At 46.0% G+C, this 21,794-nt stretch overlaps 1 protein-coding gene across 6 annotated transcripts in view; it reads left to right on the forward strand.

The window, feature by feature from the left end:
• IGF1R (insulin like growth factor 1 receptor) overlaps nucleotides 1-21,794 on the forward strand; it is a 314,674-nt gene that overhangs the window by 260,235 nt on the left and 32,645 nt on the right. For 3 of the 6 annotated variants that reach the window (XM_016927492.3, XM_016927493.4, XM_016927494.4), the window contains exons 7-15: nucleotides 1,284-1,410; nucleotides 3,018-3,256; nucleotides 5,937-6,104; nucleotides 6,642-6,846; nucleotides 12,111-12,394; nucleotides 13,837-13,973; nucleotides 14,486-14,645; nucleotides 19,532-19,634; nucleotides 20,210-20,280. In XM_016927492.3, the coding sequence (XP_016782981.1) occupies nucleotides 1,284-1,410; nucleotides 3,018-3,256; nucleotides 5,937-6,104; nucleotides 6,642-6,846; nucleotides 12,111-12,394; nucleotides 13,837-13,973; nucleotides 14,486-14,645; nucleotides 19,532-19,634; nucleotides 20,210-20,280 (1,494 nt within the window). The remainder of the gene's footprint in view (nucleotides 1-1,283; nucleotides 1,411-3,017; nucleotides 3,257-5,936; nucleotides 6,105-6,641; nucleotides 6,847-12,110; nucleotides 12,395-13,836; nucleotides 13,974-14,485; nucleotides 14,646-19,531; nucleotides 19,635-20,209; nucleotides 20,281-21,794) is intronic. The other 3 variants (XM_016927495.3, XM_054667168.2, XM_054667169.2) reach the window with 1 other exon arrangement.

The raw sequence follows: 21,794 nt of genomic DNA on the forward strand, positions 1-21,794 counted from the left end.
GACACACATGCGGGGAGGCAAATCAGAACTGATGCGTGTTTGGCTTTGGCTTGTTTTGCTGGTGTCTGGATTTACCTGGCGACACTTGTTGCTCTCGGGGATCTTAGAGGGAAGCACGCTGACTGACCTAGGGCTGAACAGCAGGCTGACCACCAGCGCCGCCTCCCGCCCCCTGCCCACTCTATCCCTGCAAAGCCCCTGCCTTGCTCCCTGTTCAGATCATAGTAAAATCGGATGTATCAGAGTATTTCAGAGTGCTTGTCTCCTTAGAGTCAGCCAGTCTGACCTGTCAGATCATAATACATAGTAGCCATTTATTTTCTTTTGAAAGCAAAATCATGGTTTCCTCTCTAAATAACACTTCAGCAGGAACTGTGACATTTCCCGATCTCAGTTGCGCACATTTTGTCCTAAAGACTTCTTAGCTCTTTTGCTGTCTTCAGTCCCTCTGCTTCACCTCTTGAGTGTGTAGTGGGATTCAGGCAGATAAGAGGGCGAAAGGACAATTCGTCAGAGAGCTCTGGGTCTCCATGAGGGTGGGCAGTCATCAGTCTTTCCCTGGTCCTTATCGTAGTTTGAATTTGGTCCAAGGAATAAGAGAGACACTTGGCACAGCTTCCCTGCCATACCCGCCAGCCGGGCTACTTCCCATAGAGCACGTTAGGCTTGGCCAAGTGAGATCTTCTTGTCAGTGCTTAATCCAGCCTCCCGTTGTTTGTCAGTCCTAGCTGGAGGCCTCACAGGAGTTCCTGTGTCCTTCCAGTTTGATACCAAGTTTGGACCAAGAAAAGTTCCTTTCTGTGGCACACCTGTAGTCTCTTACCTGTCTTTGGTGGTTGTACAGGAACAGGCAGATATCCACAACTGCAGAACAAGTGTCATCGTCTCTCTAAGAAGTTTCAGGGCAGCCTAAAGGCTCACCTTCACCCTACCAGGCCCCGTTTCATAGCCAGGATCTTAGGGATGGAGAAGAAAGATAAGTTCACCTCGTTCACTGAAGTCGCCCCTTGTTTTCAGGTTAGGAAACCCAGGTTCATGTCCAAGTCCCTGGGCAAGTAGCCAGCGTAACTGATTGACCTAAAACAAAGGATGGAGCCCTTGGAGCTCTGCATAGTGAAATGTATGATTTCTTAGTGGAAAACGAGAAAGCCACTGAGGAAGCCCAGAAGGGAACTTAGCATATACAGCCAGCTTTGGGGAAGGGGGAAGCAGTGCCAAGCAAGACAGGTGCTTTTCAGAGACACGTGAATCTCTGTCACTCACGGATGTACTCTTTGCCCCAGGTGAAAGTGACGTCCTGCATTTCACCTCCACCACCACGTCGAAGAATCGCATCATCATAACCTGGCACCGGTACCGGCCCCCTGACTACAGGGATCTCATCAGCTTCACCGTTTACTACAAGGAAGCGTGAGTTTCTGCTTTGGGTGATGCCATTCTGTTGACAGGGCTACGAATGGGAGAGGCCAGTCTTTTGATCCTTGAATGGGCTGGCTGAATACAGGGGGTCAGCAGAGTCCCCAGGGAGAGCCACGCCAAGCATCCCTACTTCATCCTCATACACCCTCTCGGGCTGTCCCTGTGATGTCAGTCACAGCCAGTGACAGCCATGATTGGGAAAGTGTTAGCTCGAGGCCTGTCATTCTTTAGTGAGTGATTAGAGATGTTTGAATAAAATAAACCCAAAGTGGGGAAAGGTTGTTATTTCCAGAATTAGGTCAGTCCAGACTCATAAACAATGATGGGGGACTTCACTGAAATATCGTTTCAGCCTCCTTACCCACTAGGCCTACTCCAGGAACACCCTGCAGGCACGTGGCTCTTTTGTATCATCTTATTCCTGTCTCTCTCTCTGTGTGCCTCTCCCAAGCTGTGGCCCTCTGCTCTAGGTCATGAGCCTTCCAAACAAGCGAAGAAAAGTGGAGAGAGAACAACCTTCATGTCTTGAGCCTTTTGTGACTTCTCCTAGACTCTGTTGGGAGCTTTTCCTGTGTGATCACGTGACATTCACCCATCTAAGCAGCCGAGGCTTATTCCTCCTGACTGCAGCCCTCTTTGATCTCCCTCTTCCTTCCTTTGCCTCCTGTATCCAGGTGGCTACCCCGGTCTACTTAGCCATCCCCCTTACCCAGGTCCCATGTTAATCCCATAGTTCTCTTTCCCAGATGTGTGGCTTCCAAAGAGCAGCAACCAGAGGCACCTTATGACAGCATCTTGTACTCTTTCCTCCTGCCAGAGCTGGGGTCCTATGAATGAGAAATTGGGTACTTAGGATTACTAGGCTTTCAGAGTTTGTACACAGGGGAGCCCCTCATGATCTCCCATCCCATGACAGCAGACAGTGTTTTGTTCATGTATGTTTCAGAAGCCAGCGGCCAGCAGCTGTCCAGCCCTTTTAGCTGATAAATATAAAATATCTACCCAACCATGCATCTGTGCAAAGTACTGTATTCTCTTTGATAGTCACACCAATGCTTTGGCAGTGTCAGCTGGTAATTTCACTGAGGACTTGATGCTGGTTTCTAAGGCAATCTGGAAACTAAATATTTGAATATTATAAGATGCTTAAGCATCAGAATTGTTTATGAGCAATTTGAATTTTAGAAGCTACTTCTGTTTGTCTGTAGGAAAGTCATTTTTCTCCAACAGTTACCTTCTTTCAATATCTGATATTTGCATTAACTGACTATGCTTGTTTTTTTCTTAATGATGAAAAAATGCTGCAATCAGAAAAGAGAAAAATAGTTTTTGCATATGTTCTTAAGGAGTAGTAACTATTGAATCCCAGTAACTGTTGAAGTGGCTCTTCCTGAGGCAGACCATTCAATTCTATAATGCCCGACTGGGGAAGCCCAGAGTCCAGTCACTTCATTTCTTCTTCTATAAAAGTCTAATTGGTTATTTGTTTATTTAGACCTCCCATTATAGAAAGTGTGACATGCTGGGCCTCTGGGGAAGATTTTTGAGGGTTTTGATGTCAGAGCCCCGAACTTTCTCTGAACTTAATTGTCTTTCAGACCCTTTAAGAATGTCACGGAGTATGATGGGCAGGACGCCTGCGGCTCCAACAGCTGGAACATGGTGGACGTGGACCTCCCGCCCAACAAGGACGTGGAGCCCGGCATCTTACTACATGGGCTGAAGCCCTGGACTCAGTACGCCGTTTACGTCAAGGCTGTGACCCTCACCATGGTGGAGAATGACCATATCCGTGGGGCCAAGAGTGAGATCTTGTACATTCGCACCAATGCTTCAGGTATCCATGCCTAGACAAGCCCCCAGCATCCACGCTTCTTCACAAGCTCACTGGCCTTGCTTGTACCAGGTGTCATTGTAGGGTTAGCAGTGAGCTATGCCTGTTGTCTTTCTTGTCAATAGGTAATACTGTGTCATATTCATTTCCACACTGCTAACACATTAGGCTCTTCTGTGCCATTTTCTGGCCTCGGTACTATCTTCCATCATCTCCTGCTTTGTGCCTATGAGCCCAGGTCCTCCAGGGTGCTGGGCTGGTTTCACTGGAAGGCCCAGCCTGGAAACAGCCGTCTTCAGCTGCCCTTGTTTCTTGTTTATTTTGATGTTCAATCCTCCAGGAACTGAAACCATGCTGATCTGTGTTCCACTTAATTCATGTAGCTCACTGGTTTTCCATCTTCATTCTGGAGCCTATAGAGTTCCAAAGAGGTCAACAAAAGTTGAAAGCCTGCAGATGTAGTATGTTGTGGATATTCAAAGTATTCAGTGATGATGAGGTTCCTCCTTCCTTTATCTTTAGGTTCTAAACCATCTCATTTCTCAACTCCAGATCTGGAAACAGTAAAAGCAAACGTTAATAGTTTCCAGTATATAAAAACTAGTTTAGAAGTAGGAAAATCCACTTCAGTTTTAAAGACACTGATTGTTTTAGTGTGTTGGAGCTTCTATCACAAAAAAAACAGTGTAGCCTGGGTGGCTTATAAGCAATAGAAATGTATTTCTCACGGTTCCAGAAGCCACAAAGTGCAAGATCAAGGCGCTGGCAGATTTGGTGTCTGGTGAGGGCCCACTCCCTGGCTCATAGATGGCTGTCTTTTCATTGTGTCCTTGCATGGTGGCAGGGATGCGGGAGCACTCTCCAGGGCCTCTCATAGAAGGGCCTGGATTCCATTCATGAGGGCTTCACCCCCATGACCCAATCACCTCCCAAAGGCCATGCCTCCTAATTCCATCCCCTTAGGGGTTAGGATTTTGACATGTGAATTTTGGTAGGGGACACAGACATTGACTCTATAGCACTGATACACATTCTTTGATAATAGCCATTATTTTAGTGGGTAAGGTGTTTTTAAATACCCATAAGCGAGCACAAAATCAGTTTAAATGGCAGAGAGGAGGGTGAGAAGAAAATGCTGGTGGGGAAAACCTTTTGCTGTGCACGCCTGCTTCTTCCTCCCCTCCTACCCCATTTCCATGACCCTGTAAGTGGCCACAGTCATGTCACTGGGTAAAGTGCTTATTAAAACAAAATTGGCACAGGCTTCTGATCCTGCGTGTGGGTTGGTGTAGCAGAGGTTCAGTGCAACAGAATAAGTTTTTCATCTTAAAATATGGAAGTAACCCCTGCTCAGCAATTCACTGTAGTGTTTGGGAAACATAGGAATATCTGCTTATTGTGACAGATTCTCAAGAAACCTGTTTCCTTTCCGCAAAGATGGAAACCAGGCACTGTACCAATGAGTCAGTTCACTACGTTTTGTCCTCTGTCCTTACACGCAGCAGAGACAGACAAGAACTTGGTCCTCTGCCTCTGCTGTTTGGTGACACCTGTCGTAAGAATGTATCTAGGAATGAGCTGTTTGTTTTTGAAGTACTTATTTTTGGAAACCCTAAAGTGGCCGAGCATCAAGTGGTTGTGTTTTCTCTGAAAATGCCAGTATTAGTCATAACCTTTTTCCAAAGTATCATCCCTTAAAGATGTTCAGAACCTTGTGTGTATCGTATAACCTGGAGCACCCTCAAGCTGTCCGCCCTTTTCAAGTTTTAAAAATGGCTTAGGCAAACATATTGCTTAAGTGATATCCAGTGAAGGTGTCTCCTGCGCTTTGGAAAAACCGTCAACATTGATGCTTTTTTGTGACCCAGTAAGGACAAGATTTCAGTGGTTCTGGGATGCATTTGATCTTTATGCACACTTCAGCTCTGGGTTTCGGTTCAGGGGTCAGCATAAGTAAAGCTTGATCAGATAACTATGCTTTGCCTATAATCGGCATTCATTCTGCTGGTGACAGAGTCCTTTGCTCGAAATGAGGCTTCCATGCGTTTGCAGTTCTAAACTGCTTTTCAGAGTCATGCCTCAGTCATTGTACTGAAGGATGCCTGTGGAAATGGTGGACTTCCATGTTCTTTGCATTGCCTCTCCCCCATCCCTCTTACACACAGCTGTGACATGGGCACGCACACTCACACACACAGACTCTCCAGCCCCCTTTCCACTTCCTCTTTCCATTTGGCTTCATGACATTTTTATCAGAGATTCAAAATCTCAGATGAAATCCAAGTCAGCCTGTTTTACCAGTTGTCGAAATTGCCGGAGTTCAGCACTGTGGAGAATGGCAGTTGTAATAAATGAGAAATACCAGGTGTTTGAATTAGCTGTAGATTTTCATATTGTCTCTTCTAACCCTGCTTGTGCCCCCGCAGCCTTTTTCCATTTACAACTCAGTAATGTTTGTTTTCACAGAGATTACCGGAGGAAATAGATTATAAAGGGAAATGATGGCATTTAAAGTAGTACTATTTCAAAATAAGGTTCACTTTTCACTTTGTATTTCATTGTTCATTGTTATTTTCTTATCCAGGTCAAACTGGCAGTTTCCTGTTGGCTTGCCAGAGTATCTGATAGCCTGACTCTTTAAGTTCATTTCATTTTCTAGAATGTTCTTTGTTCCCCTCTCCAGTTCCTTCCATTCCCTTGGACGTTCTTTCAGCATCGAACTCCTCTTCTCAGTTAATCGTGAAGTGGAACCCTCCCTCTCTGCCCAACGGCAACCTGAGTTACTACATTGTGCGCTGGCAGCGGCAGCCTCAGGACGGCTACCTTTACCGGCACAATTACTGCTCCAAAGGTAAGGGTGCAGCAGCGGCCTGGACGGAGGGTGTGACCGTCCATTCCTGTGGTTTTAATGTGCCTGAGCCCTAATATTACACGTATCAGATAACAGTGTAGTTCTCCATTGGAAACCAGCTATCTTCTGGTTTTTTTTTTTTTTTGAGAGAGAGTCTCACTCTGTTGCCCAGGCTGGAGTGCAGTGGCACGATCATGGCTCACTGCAATTTCTGCCTCCCAGGTTCAAGCATTTCTCATTCCTCAGCCTTCCGAGTAGCTGGGATTACAGGCATGCACCACCATGCCCGGCTAATTTTTGTATTTTTAGTAGAGACGGGGTTTCACCATGTTGCCCAGGCTGGTCTGAAACTCCTAACCTCAGGTGATTCGCCCGCCTCGGCCTCCCAAAGTGCTGGGATTATAGCCTTGAGCCACCACATCTGGCCGAGACCAGCTATCTTCTTGATTAAAGGTACTGAGAGCTATTATTTTTCCTTACAAGCATGTATAACGGCTTTCATTCCCACTCTTGTTTTGGCTTTTCTTTTCCGAGAAGACAAAATCCCCATCAGGAAGTATGCCGACGGCACCATCGACATTGAGGAGGTCACAGAGAACCCCAAGACTGAGGTGTGTGGTGGGGAGAAAGGGCCTTGCTGCGCCTGCCCCAAAACTGAAGCTGAGAAGCAGGCCGAGAAGGAGGAGGCTGAATACCGCAAAGTCTTTGAGAATTTCCTGCACAACTCCATCTTCGTGCCCAGGTACCCAGCTCATGTGAAATTTCAGTTGGCAAAACCCACTGCTCAGGCCGGTTCTGTTGCCTTTCTCCCCACCAGGTAGTGTGTAAGTCAGCAGCTGGGGGGTACAATACAGTAGCCACTGAGATGGAGCCGAAAAAGATGACAGGTTCGGTGAAGTGAGTCCCTGCGGAAGCCAGTCAGCCCTGAAGGGAACAAGGACCAGGGCTTGGGTTGCTGGGGCCACCGGTGTGACAGGTACTGCTGTCTCAGCCACAACCCCCCACAGAGAGCAGGTGGGCACCCTGTGGTAGAGGCAGGGAGGGGAAACTCAAAGAGTATTGACAGCTGCTGCCTGGTGAGAGGAAAGGCCAGGATTTGGGTCCATCTCTGCCCTTCCCAATTCTCTCTACTGCCTCTCTCAGCCTCACAGAGGAGGAGTGAAGCAAGAGGGAAAAAAGTCAGAGTCTGTGTTGGAAAGGGCCTGACTTCAAAACATAGCCAGGTGCCACAGGCATCCTTTACAAGTAAGTTTGGGAAGTAGTGTAGGGTGACAGCCTGCATTGGCTGTTTATTCCGTGGTTACTCTGCCTTTCAAAGCAACACAGCCCCTGCCCCAGGGACTCTGCTCCTCTGCTGTGGTCTTGGTTTCTGGGGAGTGGGGACAAAAGCAGAGGAAAGTAAACGTTCATAGCAGGACTGTTCATAGTAGCCAAATCTGGAAACAACCCAGTGTACATCAACAGGTCAGTGGCTCAATAAAATGGGCTCGAACCATACAGTGGGATATTATTCAGCCATGAAAAGGGAGGAAATTTTGATCCATGTCACAACACAGATGAACCTTAAAGACACCATGCCAAGTGAAACAAGGCCAGACACAAAAGGACAGATAGTGTATGATTGTATGTTGTGTGAAATATATGGAATGGGCAAATGTATGGTGACAGAAAGTAGATTTGAATTTAGGGGATGGGGATAGAGTGTGGAGGGGAATGGGAATTATTCCATAATCGATAGGTTTTCTATTTGGAGTGATGAAAATTTTTGGAAATAGATAATGATGATAGCTGTACCATTCTGTGAATGCAATTAATGCCACTGAATTGTACCCTTAAAATGATTAAAATGGCAACTTTTTATCTTACATATATTTTGTTTTGTTTTAAAATTTTATTTTAACACAATAAAAAATGTTGAACAATTTTTTTTTCCTTTCAAAAAAGGATTAGCCCAGTAGTGTGTGGGAAAGGAGATGGAAGCACAGTGGTGCTCCCTGGCCCCCTCTTCCTGTAAGATTATAGTGCAGATTTTGGAAACGACCTCATGCCTGAAAACTAGGCCAAGGAGTTGGATTTAAATCAGCATGGCACCCATGAGGTGCCCATCCGCAGTCCCCACAGCCCCCGCTGCCAGCACCCCACCCAGCACGTTCCCTTCCCCTCACTGCCCCCGACCCTGAGAGGAGCCTGTAGCTGCTATTTATTCCACAGTGCCTCTGCTCTTACAGGCTTTCGTAGGCTGTAACAACAAATGGTTTTTAAAGTGATTTTTTTTTCTGCCAAGTGACCTTTTTGATATTTGCAAAATGGTTGAAATAGCTGTCTCACTTCGAGAAATCAGTAAAGTGGGAAATAAAGACTGGTTAGAACTGGAGGCATTGTTTCCTTTTGAGAGTGCGCCTCTTCATTGCTTGGTGGCTTTTTTCTCCTCCCCTCCTCTCTCGAAGTTAAAACCACCAGAGCAGCCAGGCGAGGTGGCTCACACCTGTAATCCCAGCACTTTGGGAGGCTGAGGTGGGTGGATCACAAGATCAGGCGTTCAAGACCAGCCTGGCATCATGGTGAAACCGTGTCTCTACTAAAGATACAAAAAATTAGCCAAGCGTGGTGGTGCACACCTGTAATCCCAGCTACTTGGGAAGCTGAGGCAGGATAATCGCTTGAACCTGGGAGGTGGAGGTTGCAGTGAGCTGAGATCGCACCGTTGCACTCCAGCCTGGACAACAGAGCGAGACTCCATCTCAAGAAAAAAAAACACCAGAGCTGCGAGAAGGGCCTGCGAGGCCCTCATGGCCTCTCCTAGCCTGCCCTGCTGGGGGAGTCTTCTGCCTGCTGGTGGGTGGCAGGGCTTTGAGTGTGAACCTTGAGGTTCAGTGCCCAAGGCCATTTTCTTATCCAGGATATCTTTGTATCACTGGTGGTTCCTAGAAAGCAGAAAGTTTGAGGACTAGAAAGATTGCAAAGAGGTTTGGAAACTGGAACTCAATGAGGTTTGGTGACTTCTCCGACATCCTAATTAATTAAGAATCCGTTTGGGACCTGGTCCTCATTCCCACACACCGACTCTTTTCCCCCTCTTCTCCTCCATTGCGTTGCTTCTCGTGGTCCTTTCCACCTAGACCAGCAGAGGCTTAGCTCGTGGCAGCTCCTGCTGGCCGCCACACGGAAGGATGGATTTAGAGTGTCCCAAAGCAGGCTGGGCGGGAAGTTTGTTTTTCTCTATCATGGGCCCTTGGTTACGTTGCTGTCTTGTTCCACCAACCAGCAGGAGGTTTGGGTTGTGAGTCAAGGTTTTGGAAAGATTTTGCTGAAAGGCCCCTTGCTTTCAGTTGTAGTTATGAGGCAAGACCTGTTTTTTTCTCATCAGATGTGGAGCACAAGGTGAAGTGACGTGAAGGCAGAGCTGTGATTGACATGTTATTAATGCACAGCATTGGTGGTGTTGGGTTCAAAACAAGTTTCCTGTGTTCTACTGGAGAAGTGTGTTTATCTGTCCCCCGAGTCCTTCCTTTCTCTCTCCTAAGACAAGTCCAACTTGTGATTCTCTGTTTTCATGGATGTATATAAAGACAATATTTTGTCCGTGGTGAGAGGCCATAATTTTTAAGAAGTTAATGTTTGTTTTTTTGCCTCCTACTGAGTTCTGGCAGAGTGCAGGTAAAGGAGTGTCCAGCAGAGAGAATGACTGAATCACAGAGGCTGGCTTTCTGTTTTACAACTGGATTGTCCGAAAATGGATTTGATTTCTTTCAGTTCATTCTGAGAACAATGTATTTGTGGGATAAAACCAGTTAAGTAAGATTTAGTTCCTTATAAATTGTCCAGAATATCCTGTATGTTTTGAAGTACAGTGGAAGCTAGAGTTTGTAAAACTTACTAGTTTCTGAAGTCAATATTCGCAGTAAATGCCTTTCTTTGACTACTGTCTTTATTTTGTAAATCACATAGTTTGGTTTAACTAGCTAAAATGTTGACAGATGTTGGAAAGGAAAAGGTTTTCCAATAGGGCTAGGTTGTATCATGGGATGGAGTGGGGAAAGTTGGCAGTAATGTTTGCTTTTGGGCGTACGATTTGGAAATGTAGTTGTTTACCAAAAAAATGATGTATGGGCCATTGTGCTTCCCCTGTTCCTGCCTTCCAGATAATGTTCTGTGTCACCTCCCTCCTCTTGTCACTGCCTTGATGTCATCAGCATTGAGAGCTGTGCAGTCCCTAAAAGTGTGATGTTGATAAACAAGTAAACTACTGAGTATACTTCATGAAGTAATCCCAGTTAAATGGGGGTGGGCTGAGCTGGGAGAGGGGTTTTGACAGAATTATTTTGCGGTGCATCAAACCTAAGCAACTTCTGACAGACACAAGTGTATGTTGTGTTGGTTTTGAAGGTAGGCAGGAAATTTGTTGATGATGTGTTGACAAAGATTTCCCTGACAGTAAATGTGGTTTCTTGTGTTTTTCCCTTCCGGGAAGCTTGGTTAGCTAGTTGGTTGGTTTGCAGAGTGTGAGGATTGTGGATGATCAGCCTCATGTCCTTACCCTTCCTCCCCCAGTATTGTGAAAGCAAATGTACACGCCCTGACCTTGTGGTTTGCTGCTTGTTGGAACGAGCATATCTGTGTTGGGCAGTTCATGCCTTTGGTAGGACCCCCCTGTGCCACTACACAAAGAAGGACCGTGTTTTCCTCAGGGGAATCCATGGGCTGAGAAGACTGGGGAGCCTCAGAGGCCCTTTCCCAAAGCCCCCTGCTCTCCCCTTCCAGGTTCTGACCTAAGGACCAGCCAGAAGCCTGCCGAGCGTCAGCCGAACCTGCAAGTGGCTTCTGGGCTGTTCCGTTCCCTGCATGAGCTTTCCCTCTCTGCTGCTGCTGCCGCTGTCTCCCCTCCATGGCACTGATAAGCTTCCCACGTTCTGGACTTTCTCATTTCCCTGGGCAGATAGAATTCATCCCATTTGCCCCCTGCCTTTTGCCTGTTCCTAAGACCAGTGACCCCAGCCGAAGGCCTCAGCCCTGTTTTCTCACCATTCGTCCGTGGCTGACCTGAGGGTTGCCCTTTCTCCATCTGGGTGCTCCTCTCGTATTCTGTTTGTTTTTGTTGGTTCCTGTAAACATTAGAATTCTGTTTTAAGGTTTCTAGGGGGAGCCACAAAGCCCATTTTTTCATATTTGACCAAAGCAGCAATTAGAGGGTCGCACCCTCATGCCTCATCTGCCCTTTTCGGTGAGAATGTCCTTTTTGTGATGACTTTATGCACTCCCTTTTGCTTTTCGGTTGTTCCAAACCCCATTCAAATCCATGACAAGGACTCTGCTCTCTCATGGGCAGGACCTTGGTGAGGCCACAGGTGCTCACTGCTGAGTGGGAGGAAGCCTGGGTGGGCTCCAGGGACCCGCAGAGTGTAGCAAGCACAGACGCTTGGGGTTGGGGGTGGGCCCGCAGCAGGAGCCCCCAAGAAGAGCCCTGGGGTCCGTGGAACTGCTTGCTGCTAGACTCCAGGCATCTTTATTTCCACAGTCAGAGCACATCCAAGGAGCCACCACCACAGGCTTTCATATCCCTCTGCCCCAGGTCTCTGGGGCCTCTGCCACACACCTCACCTCTCCCCTCCTGCCCTAATAAATCTTAACCACAGCTGATAGGTTTGCCACCTTTAAGGCTTAACCATAAGGTCTGTGACCAGATGGCCTGAGTGTTCTGATGACACAGCCAGGACTGCCTGGCCAAGAGTGGCAGAGACACTATTTGCCTCTAGGTAAAATCGAAGAACCACTCTGAGAGCCGGGGGGTGGGGGTGAGAGTTTGTGTGCCCATTCTGACACTTGCAGAGTAGAGAAAGCAAGATAATGAGGAAGGACATCCCTGTGTTATTCATGAGTTCTTACCTAAGGGGGCTCAATAGCTCCTTCTATTCCACGGTTAAGATTCTTCTGTTACTCTTACTCAAGTCATAGAAAAGACAAAAGAGGTAAAAGTACTTAAAAGCCACATTTCTCTCCTCCTTGCAGACCTGAAAGGAAGCGGAGAGATGTCATGCAAGTGGCCAACACCACCATGTCCAGCCGAAGCAGGAACACCACGGCCGCAGACACCTACAACATCACCGACCCGGAAGAGCTGGAGACAGAGTACCCTTTCTTTGAGAGCAGAGTGGATAACAAGGAGAGAACTGTGATTTCTAACCTTCGGCCTTTCACATTGTACCGCATCGATATCCACAGCTGCAACCACGAGGCTGAGAAGCTGGGCTGCAGCGCCTCCAACTTTGTCTTTGCAAGGACTATGCCCGCAGGTACAGTATGATCCAGCTGGCCCCATTGCCACCTTCCTCACAACCTAGTGGAGAAGATGTGTTTTATGGACACAGGGTCTGACACCCAGGGCCATGACCCTTAGACTCAGGCCTGCCTGCTAAATAACGTGCAGTCATTGGCAGGTGGCGTGTAGACCAGCTGCCCAGGGAACAGAGCCCACGCTCTCCTAGTGACACCACTCCCAGCTTGGTCTCTCCATAGAACATGCTGGGAGCAGGGAGCTCTCTGCAGGGTCCACCCTCCACCTGCTACTTGGTGCACATCGTGCATTCCCGCTGTCCTTTGCCCCTCTTGCGCACAAATCGGGTTGCCCCCTCCTGAGGTCTCACATATCCAGAGATGTCTCCAGTTAGTTGCCTTGATCCAGAGTAAACATTGCCCCTTGAGATCAACTCCTGGAGTAGCCTCTGGTCTTGCTTATTTAGTCTTTGGCTTTCCCTTGTTGTTAGACACTGCCTGTCACTCGGGCATTCATCTGTCTTTGAAGGTGGGTGCCTTCAAAGACAGAACAAGAACTGCCCTGTCCTTTAGGAGGCCTCAGGTGGTAGAAAGAGCACGGAGGTGACGGGAGTCTGGGGCGTGGGGTCCTCCTGGGTGCAGTTCTGGCACTGAAGTCCATTGTAGCGTGCCTTGAGGCAGGCGTCAGGCTCCCTGCCTCAGTTTCCTTAGCCCTCCTAGGAGAGACATAGCCAGCTAACCCCTCAAGTGCCTTTTCCAGCTGTAACTTTCGTGACCTTTGCTTATCACCACTTTGTTCACTGCTTCAAGAAGCAAAAGCAAGAAAGGAACCACCGCAAGGTCAGTCAGCCGCTGGAGGAGTTGATGCCGGCAGGGAGGGCTTGCCCTGCTCTTAGCATCAGCCTCCCAGCAGCTTCCTCACAGGCCGGGCTCAGGGCCATCCTTCATGCCTGCATAAAAATTGCAGTTGCTGCGTGTAGCCGCGGGCCACGGAGGGTCCCTGTCACAGCCGGCAGGCCCCGTGTCCTGCTTCTGCTTACTCAGCATCTTTCCAGGGCTGCTTGTGTTTGATGGCTTCACAAAGCTTTCTTTTTTCAAGTGGTAGGCACAGGGTAGAAGAAAGTTACTTAGGTTGCCAAGATTTTCCTGCTGTGCTTGGCAGCAGGCTTTTTTTGTTGAGGGACTGGGGAGAAAGGAGGATCTTGTGGCATCTTGAGACGTCCAAGTTGTGTGGTTGGTGTATTCTGAACCCTCCACTGTGTGAGCAGCCCGCTCAGGGGCAGTGTACGTGGCTGATCTCCAGAGTCCTGCCCGCATGGATGGGGGGGTTATTCTCAGTGTACGTGGCTGATCTCCACTGTCCTGCCCGTGTGGATGGGGGGGTTATTCTCAGGTCAGCCCAGTGTTGGCCTCCCTCCCTGGGAACCCAAATCCAACTTTGTCACCTGTTTAAATTGTACAGAAGGAGCAGATGACATTCCTGGGCCAGTGACCTGGGAGCCAAGGCCTGAAAACTCCATCTTTTTAAAGTGGCCGGAACCTGAGAATCCCAATGGATTGATTCTAATGTATGAAATAAAATACGGATCACAAGTTGAGGTAGGACTGGGGCGGTGGCCCATGCCTGCATGTACTTCCATCCATTGACAGCATATGCTACCTGACTGCACAGGTTACCTCCTGGTTAGCATAGGACTTAAAACAATAAAATCCATGCCAAGTTGGTGAGGATTTGGGTCTTTCTACGCACTCTGTACTCTCCAAGGAGTACTGCATAGTGTGCAAAGAGCTAGGCTGCTTTTTGCCCTCAAGAAACGATTTCATTGTGTAAGATAACCTTGTGGCATAGGCCAGGTCAGTTCTAATAACTTTTAATCCTTCTGGAGTTCTTGGTTACAAAAATGTTTGGTTAAAGCTTTTGGGTGTGCTTAAAGCTACTTGAAGACGACCTTTTAAGATTTGATTTCTTCGTCTTTACTGACACTCAGGATCACTGTTAGGTGGGAGGTCAGATCAGGCAGCTGGAGTCCCCAGTGTGGTGAGTTTAGTTGGCAGGCCCCAGATTTCTCCTGCATTCATGGGAAATTGACATGTATGTTTTATTTCCCCAGGATCAGCGAGAATGTGTGTCCAGACAGGAATACAGGAAGTATGGAGGGGCCAAGCTAAACCGGCTAAACCCGGGGAACTACACAGCCCGGATTCAGGCCACATCTCTCTCTGGGAATGGGTCGTGGACAGATCCTGTGTTCTTCTATGTCCAGGCCAAAAGTAAGGCTTGTGGAGGGAGAAGAAACGTGGTAAAACTGAAAGCAGGGTGGTCCAGGATTAGGACAGCCCGAGTGTTCATGGCTGTCTTATTTTCTGTTAAAATGGAGTTGGCCAGCTTCCAGAAGGGTCATGCTAAGGTGCCGGCACATACTGGCACTGTGTGTGAAAGGTTGGGCAGGGCAGATGCCGAGCTTTGGGCTCCTACCTCATGTGGCAGGAAGGGAGAGGATCCGAGCCTCTCTTTTGAGGTGGTGTAACCACTGGAGAGCCAGAGGAGACCGTTGCTTCCAACCTGGCTTATATTCAAAGACTTTTTTTTTTTTTTTTTTTAAACAAAAGACATTTTATAAAGCATTGAATTGACCATTCCACCTCCTACTTGGTCAGTAAAGCTAGATAGGGCTCGGATTCAGGGCTTGAAATCCTAAGGGGTATAAGGAACTCCAGAGGTCATCTGGTTCAGCCTGCTACAAGGCAGGAATCTCCACGGTAGCATCGCAGACCCTCCACTGTCCTTTTAAAGCCCCCACATGCATTGGAAATGTACGGTGCTCACCCTTTGGTACAGAGACTGAGGAATGTGAGTTTATGCTCAAGTCATTAACAAGACAGAATTCTTAGGCTGTTCTGTGTGATGACTTCAGATTTTAAAACAAGTTATAAGATGTATAAGCGCAACAAGGGCCACATACTTGTTTGACCCACAAAACTTAGTATTTTGGTGAAATTATTTCTGTATTGAGTTTCTGTTATTTCAAACCCAGTTTTTAAGATTATTTCATGTTCCTGGAATGGGATCAAATTTGGCATAACACATAAAACAGCAATGCAGCCTCGCTTAGTGGTAACACTTTTGGGTCTAGTGGGCTGATCTTTCCTGGTGTCCACATTTCTGCTACTCACATCTGGAGTTAGGTTAAAACATGCACTCCACTGGGTGCAGTGGCTCACGCCTGTAATCCTAGCACTTTGGGAGGCCAAGGTGGGTGGATCTCTTGAGGTCAGCAGTTTGAGACTAGCCTGGCCAACATGGGTGAAACCCCGTCTCTACTAAAAATACAAAAATTAGTTGGGGGTAGTGGTACACGCCTGTAATCCCAGCTACTTGGGAGGTTGAGGCAAGAGACTTTCTTGAACCTGGGAGGCAGAGGTTGCAGTGAGCCAAGATATGTCACTGCACTCCAGCCTGGGTGACAGAGCAGAACTCCATCTCAAGAAAAAAGGAAAAAAAACAAAAAACAGCGCACTCAATAGGTCCAGCAATCTCACTTCTAGTATATTTCCAAAGGCAGTGAAATAGGTATGTCAAACAGCTCTCTGCACTCCCATGTTCACTGCAGCACTATTCACAGTGGCCAGGACATGGAATCCACCTGATGTCCATCACTATGTATATGAATGGATAAAGAAAACCTGGTACATATACATTATAGAATACTATTCTACCATAAATTAGAAAAGAAAAATGTCGTTTGTGGCAACCTGGATGAACCTGGAGGACATGATGTTAAGTTAAATAAGCCAGACACAGAAGGAGAAATACCACATGATCTTTCTGATAACGCGGAATCTAAGAAGTTAAGCTCATGGAGAGTAGAATGGAGGTTACCAGGGGCTGAGGGTGAGGGAGCAGATTTGGGGAGATGTTAGTCAAAGGATACAAAATTTCAGTTAGATAGGAGGAATAAGTTCAATAGATATATTGTACAACATGATGACAGCAATAATGATGTATTCTTAAAAATTGCTGAGACAATAGATTTTAAGTGTTCTCACCACACAAAAAAATGTGATGTAATACATATGTTAATTAGGCTCATTCAGCTGTTGTACAATGTATGCATATTTCAAAACAATATGTTGTACATGATAAATATACAATTTTTATTTGTATATTAAAATTAATTAATTTAAAAAAAAAAAGATCTCCAGTAGTCACCTGGTCAGCACCAGATATTCTAATCTGTTTGTGATATCTGAAAATCCTAATACAGACAGCAAAAGCAGGATGGGGTGAATAGAACTGCAAATCTTGAGCCAACATTTTATGTGCCTGGCACTGTTCCTGGGTTCAGATTTTTAGGGGTAAATGGATGTTTAGGCAGATAATTTTGTCAATTAAAATAGTCTGAATTCTCCCATCTAGTCCAGTTAACCTAGTCTCACCAGTTAGTCTGTGCCACCTTTGCAGCGCCTAGAACCTTCATAATATTCCTGCAGCCTTGTCCAGAGCAGTGGCTTGCTTGCTTTCTCTCTTTCTCTCCCCAGCCTCCTTCCCTCCTCTTTTTCCTCCCCTCCATCTCCTGGAAACAGATCCTAGTTTGGGGGTCTGTGATCTGTGAAACAGCAACCTTGGCTTCTGGGGTTGAGTGAACTCAGCTTGTTTTGGTGACATGACATGTTCCTGTCTGCCTTTGCTGCTCCATTTTTAACCTTGTAAGTGCCAGGATGCCAGTGGGAAATCGGGAGTCCTTCTGATAGAATTTTTCCAGCAGATGTTATCACATACTGCAGGGAAATTGGATCTGCGTGCTGGCCTTACTGTTGAGAAATTTTTCCTTATGTCAGACAAGACTCTGTCCTGCTACAGTTTAGTCTCATTTCCTCTTATTTAATCCTCAGAGGAGATGGAAGGTTTGGAAGCTTTCAGGCAACTGCCTTCCTTTTAGGAACTCCTTGTGTGCCTGAATACTATTAAATTACTCCTCAGACTTCTCTTTTCCAGATGAAATAATCTCAGGTCTTTTGGCCTTTTCTTGTAGCCCAATATCATACACCAATTTCCTAGCCATTTAATCATTTTTGTTATTCTCTGGATGTGTTCCATTTTCTCCATGTCCCTGTTGAAATGTGAAACTCAAAAAGAACACAGTACAGCCTGACCAGTAGTATAAGTGATATAAACAGTGCTATAAGGGCCTCGGGGGAAGAAAGAAAAATCTGCCAGCTTTCCGTTGGTAATGATCACCTCTGAGTGTTTTTAGGAATTGCAAAATGCTGGAGCCTGCATCCATTTTGAGAGATATAATATCAATAAAAATATCTTTTTTCTTTGATTAAAATACTTCTAATTTTAAAAATTAAAATAGCTGTAGTAGTCTTTAAAGAGTAACCATGATCACAGTTTTTCATGGCAAAATAATCATTGATAGGGGACTTACGATTAATGTTTACTTGATCCCCAGTGATTCCAGGCCCATTTCCACATAGACATCTGTATTTGGATGTCTCAGAGAGGTCTCAGATTCCTTGTGCCAAAACCAAAATCACAGTTGTTGCCCTTGAAAGGCCTCTTCTGTCCTTTGCTCCTTAGCTCAGTCAGTGGCCTTGTAATCCATTTGTTACCCAAGCCAGGAACCTCACAGCATCCTTCACTCTTCTTTCTGTCCAGCCACCCCTTTTTCATTCCAACCCAAGCCTCATGGATTCTGCCTCTTAAATGTCTCTGGAATCCAGCCCTCTGTCACCACCAGCACCGCCACAGCTCAGACTCCAGGGCACTCGCCCTGGGGGGATGGTATGAGCTGTCATACTGTATGAGCCTCATCCTGGGGCCATGACTTACCAAGCCAGATCATCTCTGTGAGTCTGCCTGGTGTAAAGACAAGGATCAGTGACTTCTTTGTAGGTCTGAACTGGGTAATGCAGAGCATGCCCTGGAGACATGGCGTGTCCCCCCAATTCTCCAAGACATGACAGTGCCTTCTCTTACTGCCAGGTCCCTCCGTCTGTCTTCAGCACAGCCATTTCCCTGGAACTCGAATCTGATCAGTTCATTGCTGGGCCTGAAAGCTTTCGCTGACTCCTTTTAATCTGCAGAATGAGGGTGAAACTGCTTAGCTTGGGCTGGGTCCCTTGTGAGCTGGCCCTGACTTCTCTCCAGTATCATCATTTTCTAGGAAAGCCATTTCCCCACACCCCCCAAGGAAAGCATATCATAAAGAAGTTTTCCCTTGGGGAGGTGCCCTCGACTCCCTTCTCTCCTCTCCCTTCCTCTCTGAATTGTTGCCATATGTGAAGTCCACTTTTCTAGTTGTCATGCTACCTGTTGACACTAATTTCCCATGTCCCACAGAATGTTCCAGGGTATGGGTCCATGTGCCTGGTGCCCAGCCTAGCATCTGCCATACAAGTGCTGGTTCTGATGATCAGTGGCTTCTGTGGTCTTAGACTTGTAACAGGACTCAAATGTCTGCAGCGGCATTGGAAAGGGGTGCCGTCCAGTGTGTGCATGTGTGTGTGTGTTTATTTTAAATTGTCTATGGAACTATCTCAAAGATTGAGGCCAGCAGGACTTGACCTATACATAGATGTAGACTGTACATAGATGTAAGAATTTCTATTCATTTTATGAAAATGAATAGAAATTTTCATTCTATTTATTAGAAATAGAATGCTTGCTGCTGCAAGCATTTGAGTCCTTTTACAGGTGTGAGATCACAAAGACCGCTTACCAACAGAACCAACTCTTGTATGGCAGATGCTAGGCTGGGTACCGGGGACATGGACCAAACCCTGGAACATTCTGTGGGATGTGGGAAATTAGTGTCAAATGTATGCATTTTCACTAACAGTCATTAAACTGCATACAAAGATTATTTTTCTTCAGTCTATCATTGAAACTATTACACCGGAATATACTGTACTTTAAAAAATGAGTATATGCCTCAGTCTGCACATATTTACTCTTTTTTCAAATAATTGTTTGTTTGCCATGTTCTATTTCTGACACCATTTACCTTCAGGAATTCTTACTGTATGATGGGGAGTAAACGAATATACAGGTATTTTTTTCATACTTCTGACTGAACGACTGAATGTGAAGAAATGAAATGAGCAGATTGTTCACCTGCTGATATTTTGTCGTTTCCTCCTCTTTGCTGCAGCAGGATATGAAAACTTCATCCATCTGATCATCGCTCTGCCCGTCGCTGTCCTGTTGATCGTGGGAGGGTTGGTGATTATGCTGTACGTCTTCCATAGAAAGAGGTCAGTGATGTGCAAAGTTATGACACTTTCTGTGGCTGAGCGGTTTGATGATTTGAATGTGAGTGAAGGTGATATTTTTGAAGATTTCAAGGAAATATTTTATGGACTGGAAAACCTGATTTTCCCATCAAATGTTCTTCCAGGAAAAGAGAACCTTTTCTAATGATTTTAACAACAGCCAAAATAATTTTTCTATGGTACAGACCTTCCCCTGGCTGGCTTTTCTGGTATACAGATACTGCTGCTTGGTGCATACTTTTCCAAACGCGATGCGCTAGCCTTCCCAATCAAATAAGCCTTTTTATTTCCAATGAAGTAAAGAAACAGATGTTTCTTACAAAGCGCTAATCTCAGGCTACTGAGGAAGCCAGAAGATGTGTTAGCAAATGTCTGCTGGCTCACCCAGGCCTGAATTGGGAGTGTAGACAAGAGCTGCTGTAAACAGTAAGCTCTCCCCATTCTGTTCTGATACCGTGTGAGAGAGGATAAATGAAACTGTTGTAGCGAAGATGAAAGTATATACAGGAATGTATGGAGGTGGGGTTTTGTTAACGTGAATTTAATCTTTTTGACAGAAATAACAGCAGGCTGGGGAATGGAGTGCTGTATGCCTCTGTGAACCCGGAGTACTTCAGCGCTGCTGATGGTAAGAGTCCGGGCCACCAGCACTGCCAGCGTGCAGGGCAGGTAGATCGGGAGCTTTCAGGAGGGTTGCTAATTTGGGAAAGGAAGGAGGTTTGCATTATTTTGAGCTACCTTTGGCCTAGGATCTGTCTTCATTAATATTTCTTTCTTTCTTTTTTAATCAAAGTTTTTAGCAGTTCAGTGAATATGTCAAAACTTGTGGGACTGTATGGGGTGCCCCAAGGAAACACAGGCTTTAGAGATGAATGTGGCCAGCGCAGTAATCAATTTATTTAATTGCTTGAGATGTTATGCTAGAATGAAAACAGCTTTTTAATTGTTAACATCTAGTCAGAGGATATGCTGCAGCTGACAAAACAGTCCTTTTAAACTAGTTTCAGCTTGAGTATCATCTCATTATAATTGTCTTTGATGAATTACAGCTCTGCTTTTTTTTTATCATGGAATTTTTCTGTCATTCCCTTCCGACTAGGGTCATACGCTCGTGGCTCATTCACATTCCCCTTGGTAATAACTAATGAGGGCCATTCAGTTAAGTGGCTGGGAAGGTCTGACATGGAAGTTGGGTGATCCTCAATGGTTATTTCCTTTTTTGCTCTTTTCTTTCTAGCATTTTTATATCCAGACCTTTTGAGTGAGTCGGATTAGGGTGAGGGGTTGGTCACTGAGTCCAGTGATACCTAGGACCCTTAACTGGCACTTTGCTAGGGGCTTTTACAAACACCATCCCATTTGTTTCTTAAACCCCTGCAATGTGAGTTTTCTTAATGCCCATCTGCAGGTGAGGAAATGAACTCTGGGAAAAAACTTGTGCAGGCTCACATAGTTAGACAGTTGAGAAGTCAGGAGGAGAATGGAATCACTGTGGAAAGGGCTGTGAGGTCCCCCGGGCAGGCAAGGAAACAGCCCTCAGGAGGGGCTGGACCGGATTCATCAAATGAATAAATAAGTGCATGATGTTGAGTGAGTACGTTTAGAAAAAGTGTTTGCTGTCTTCTTGCCTCGGGAGAAGTGAAAGTAGATGCAGGGGATGTGAAATAAAGAGACATGATTATTCTAATTATTGTGATCAAATAAAACATAAGAAAATACTTTAATAATGTGAAAACACCGTTATACTATGTAGGGTTTTACTATTGTTTCTTTAATAATTTCTAATTCAGTTTATAGTAAAGTCAATCAAAAGCAGCCTCCTCTGAATGGGAATCAGGTGCAGAATAATGACATTATTTCTGTCTACCTAAAGGTCTCACAAAGTTGGTTTTTTAATAGTAATATATATATACATACTTCTGTAGTGTGTGTATATAAGGCAGAGAGAACATTCTGGACGGATGCACACCACACTTACAAGAGTTGTTACTTGTGGAGAGGATCTTTCCCTTAAAAAAAAAAAAAGCCAGATGTGGTCGAATGCACCTGTAGTCCCAGCTACTCGGGAGACTGAGGTGAAAGGATTACCTGAGCCCAAGAGCTGCAGTGAGCTAGAATCCCACCACTGCACTACAGCCTGTA

The sequence above is a fragment of the Pan troglodytes genome, chromosome 16 (genome assembly GCF_028858775.2).
Source record: "Pan troglodytes isolate AG18354 chromosome 16, NHGRI_mPanTro3-v2.0_pri, whole genome shotgun sequence".
Lineage (NCBI taxonomy): Eukaryota > Metazoa > Chordata > Mammalia > Primates > Hominidae > Pan > Pan troglodytes.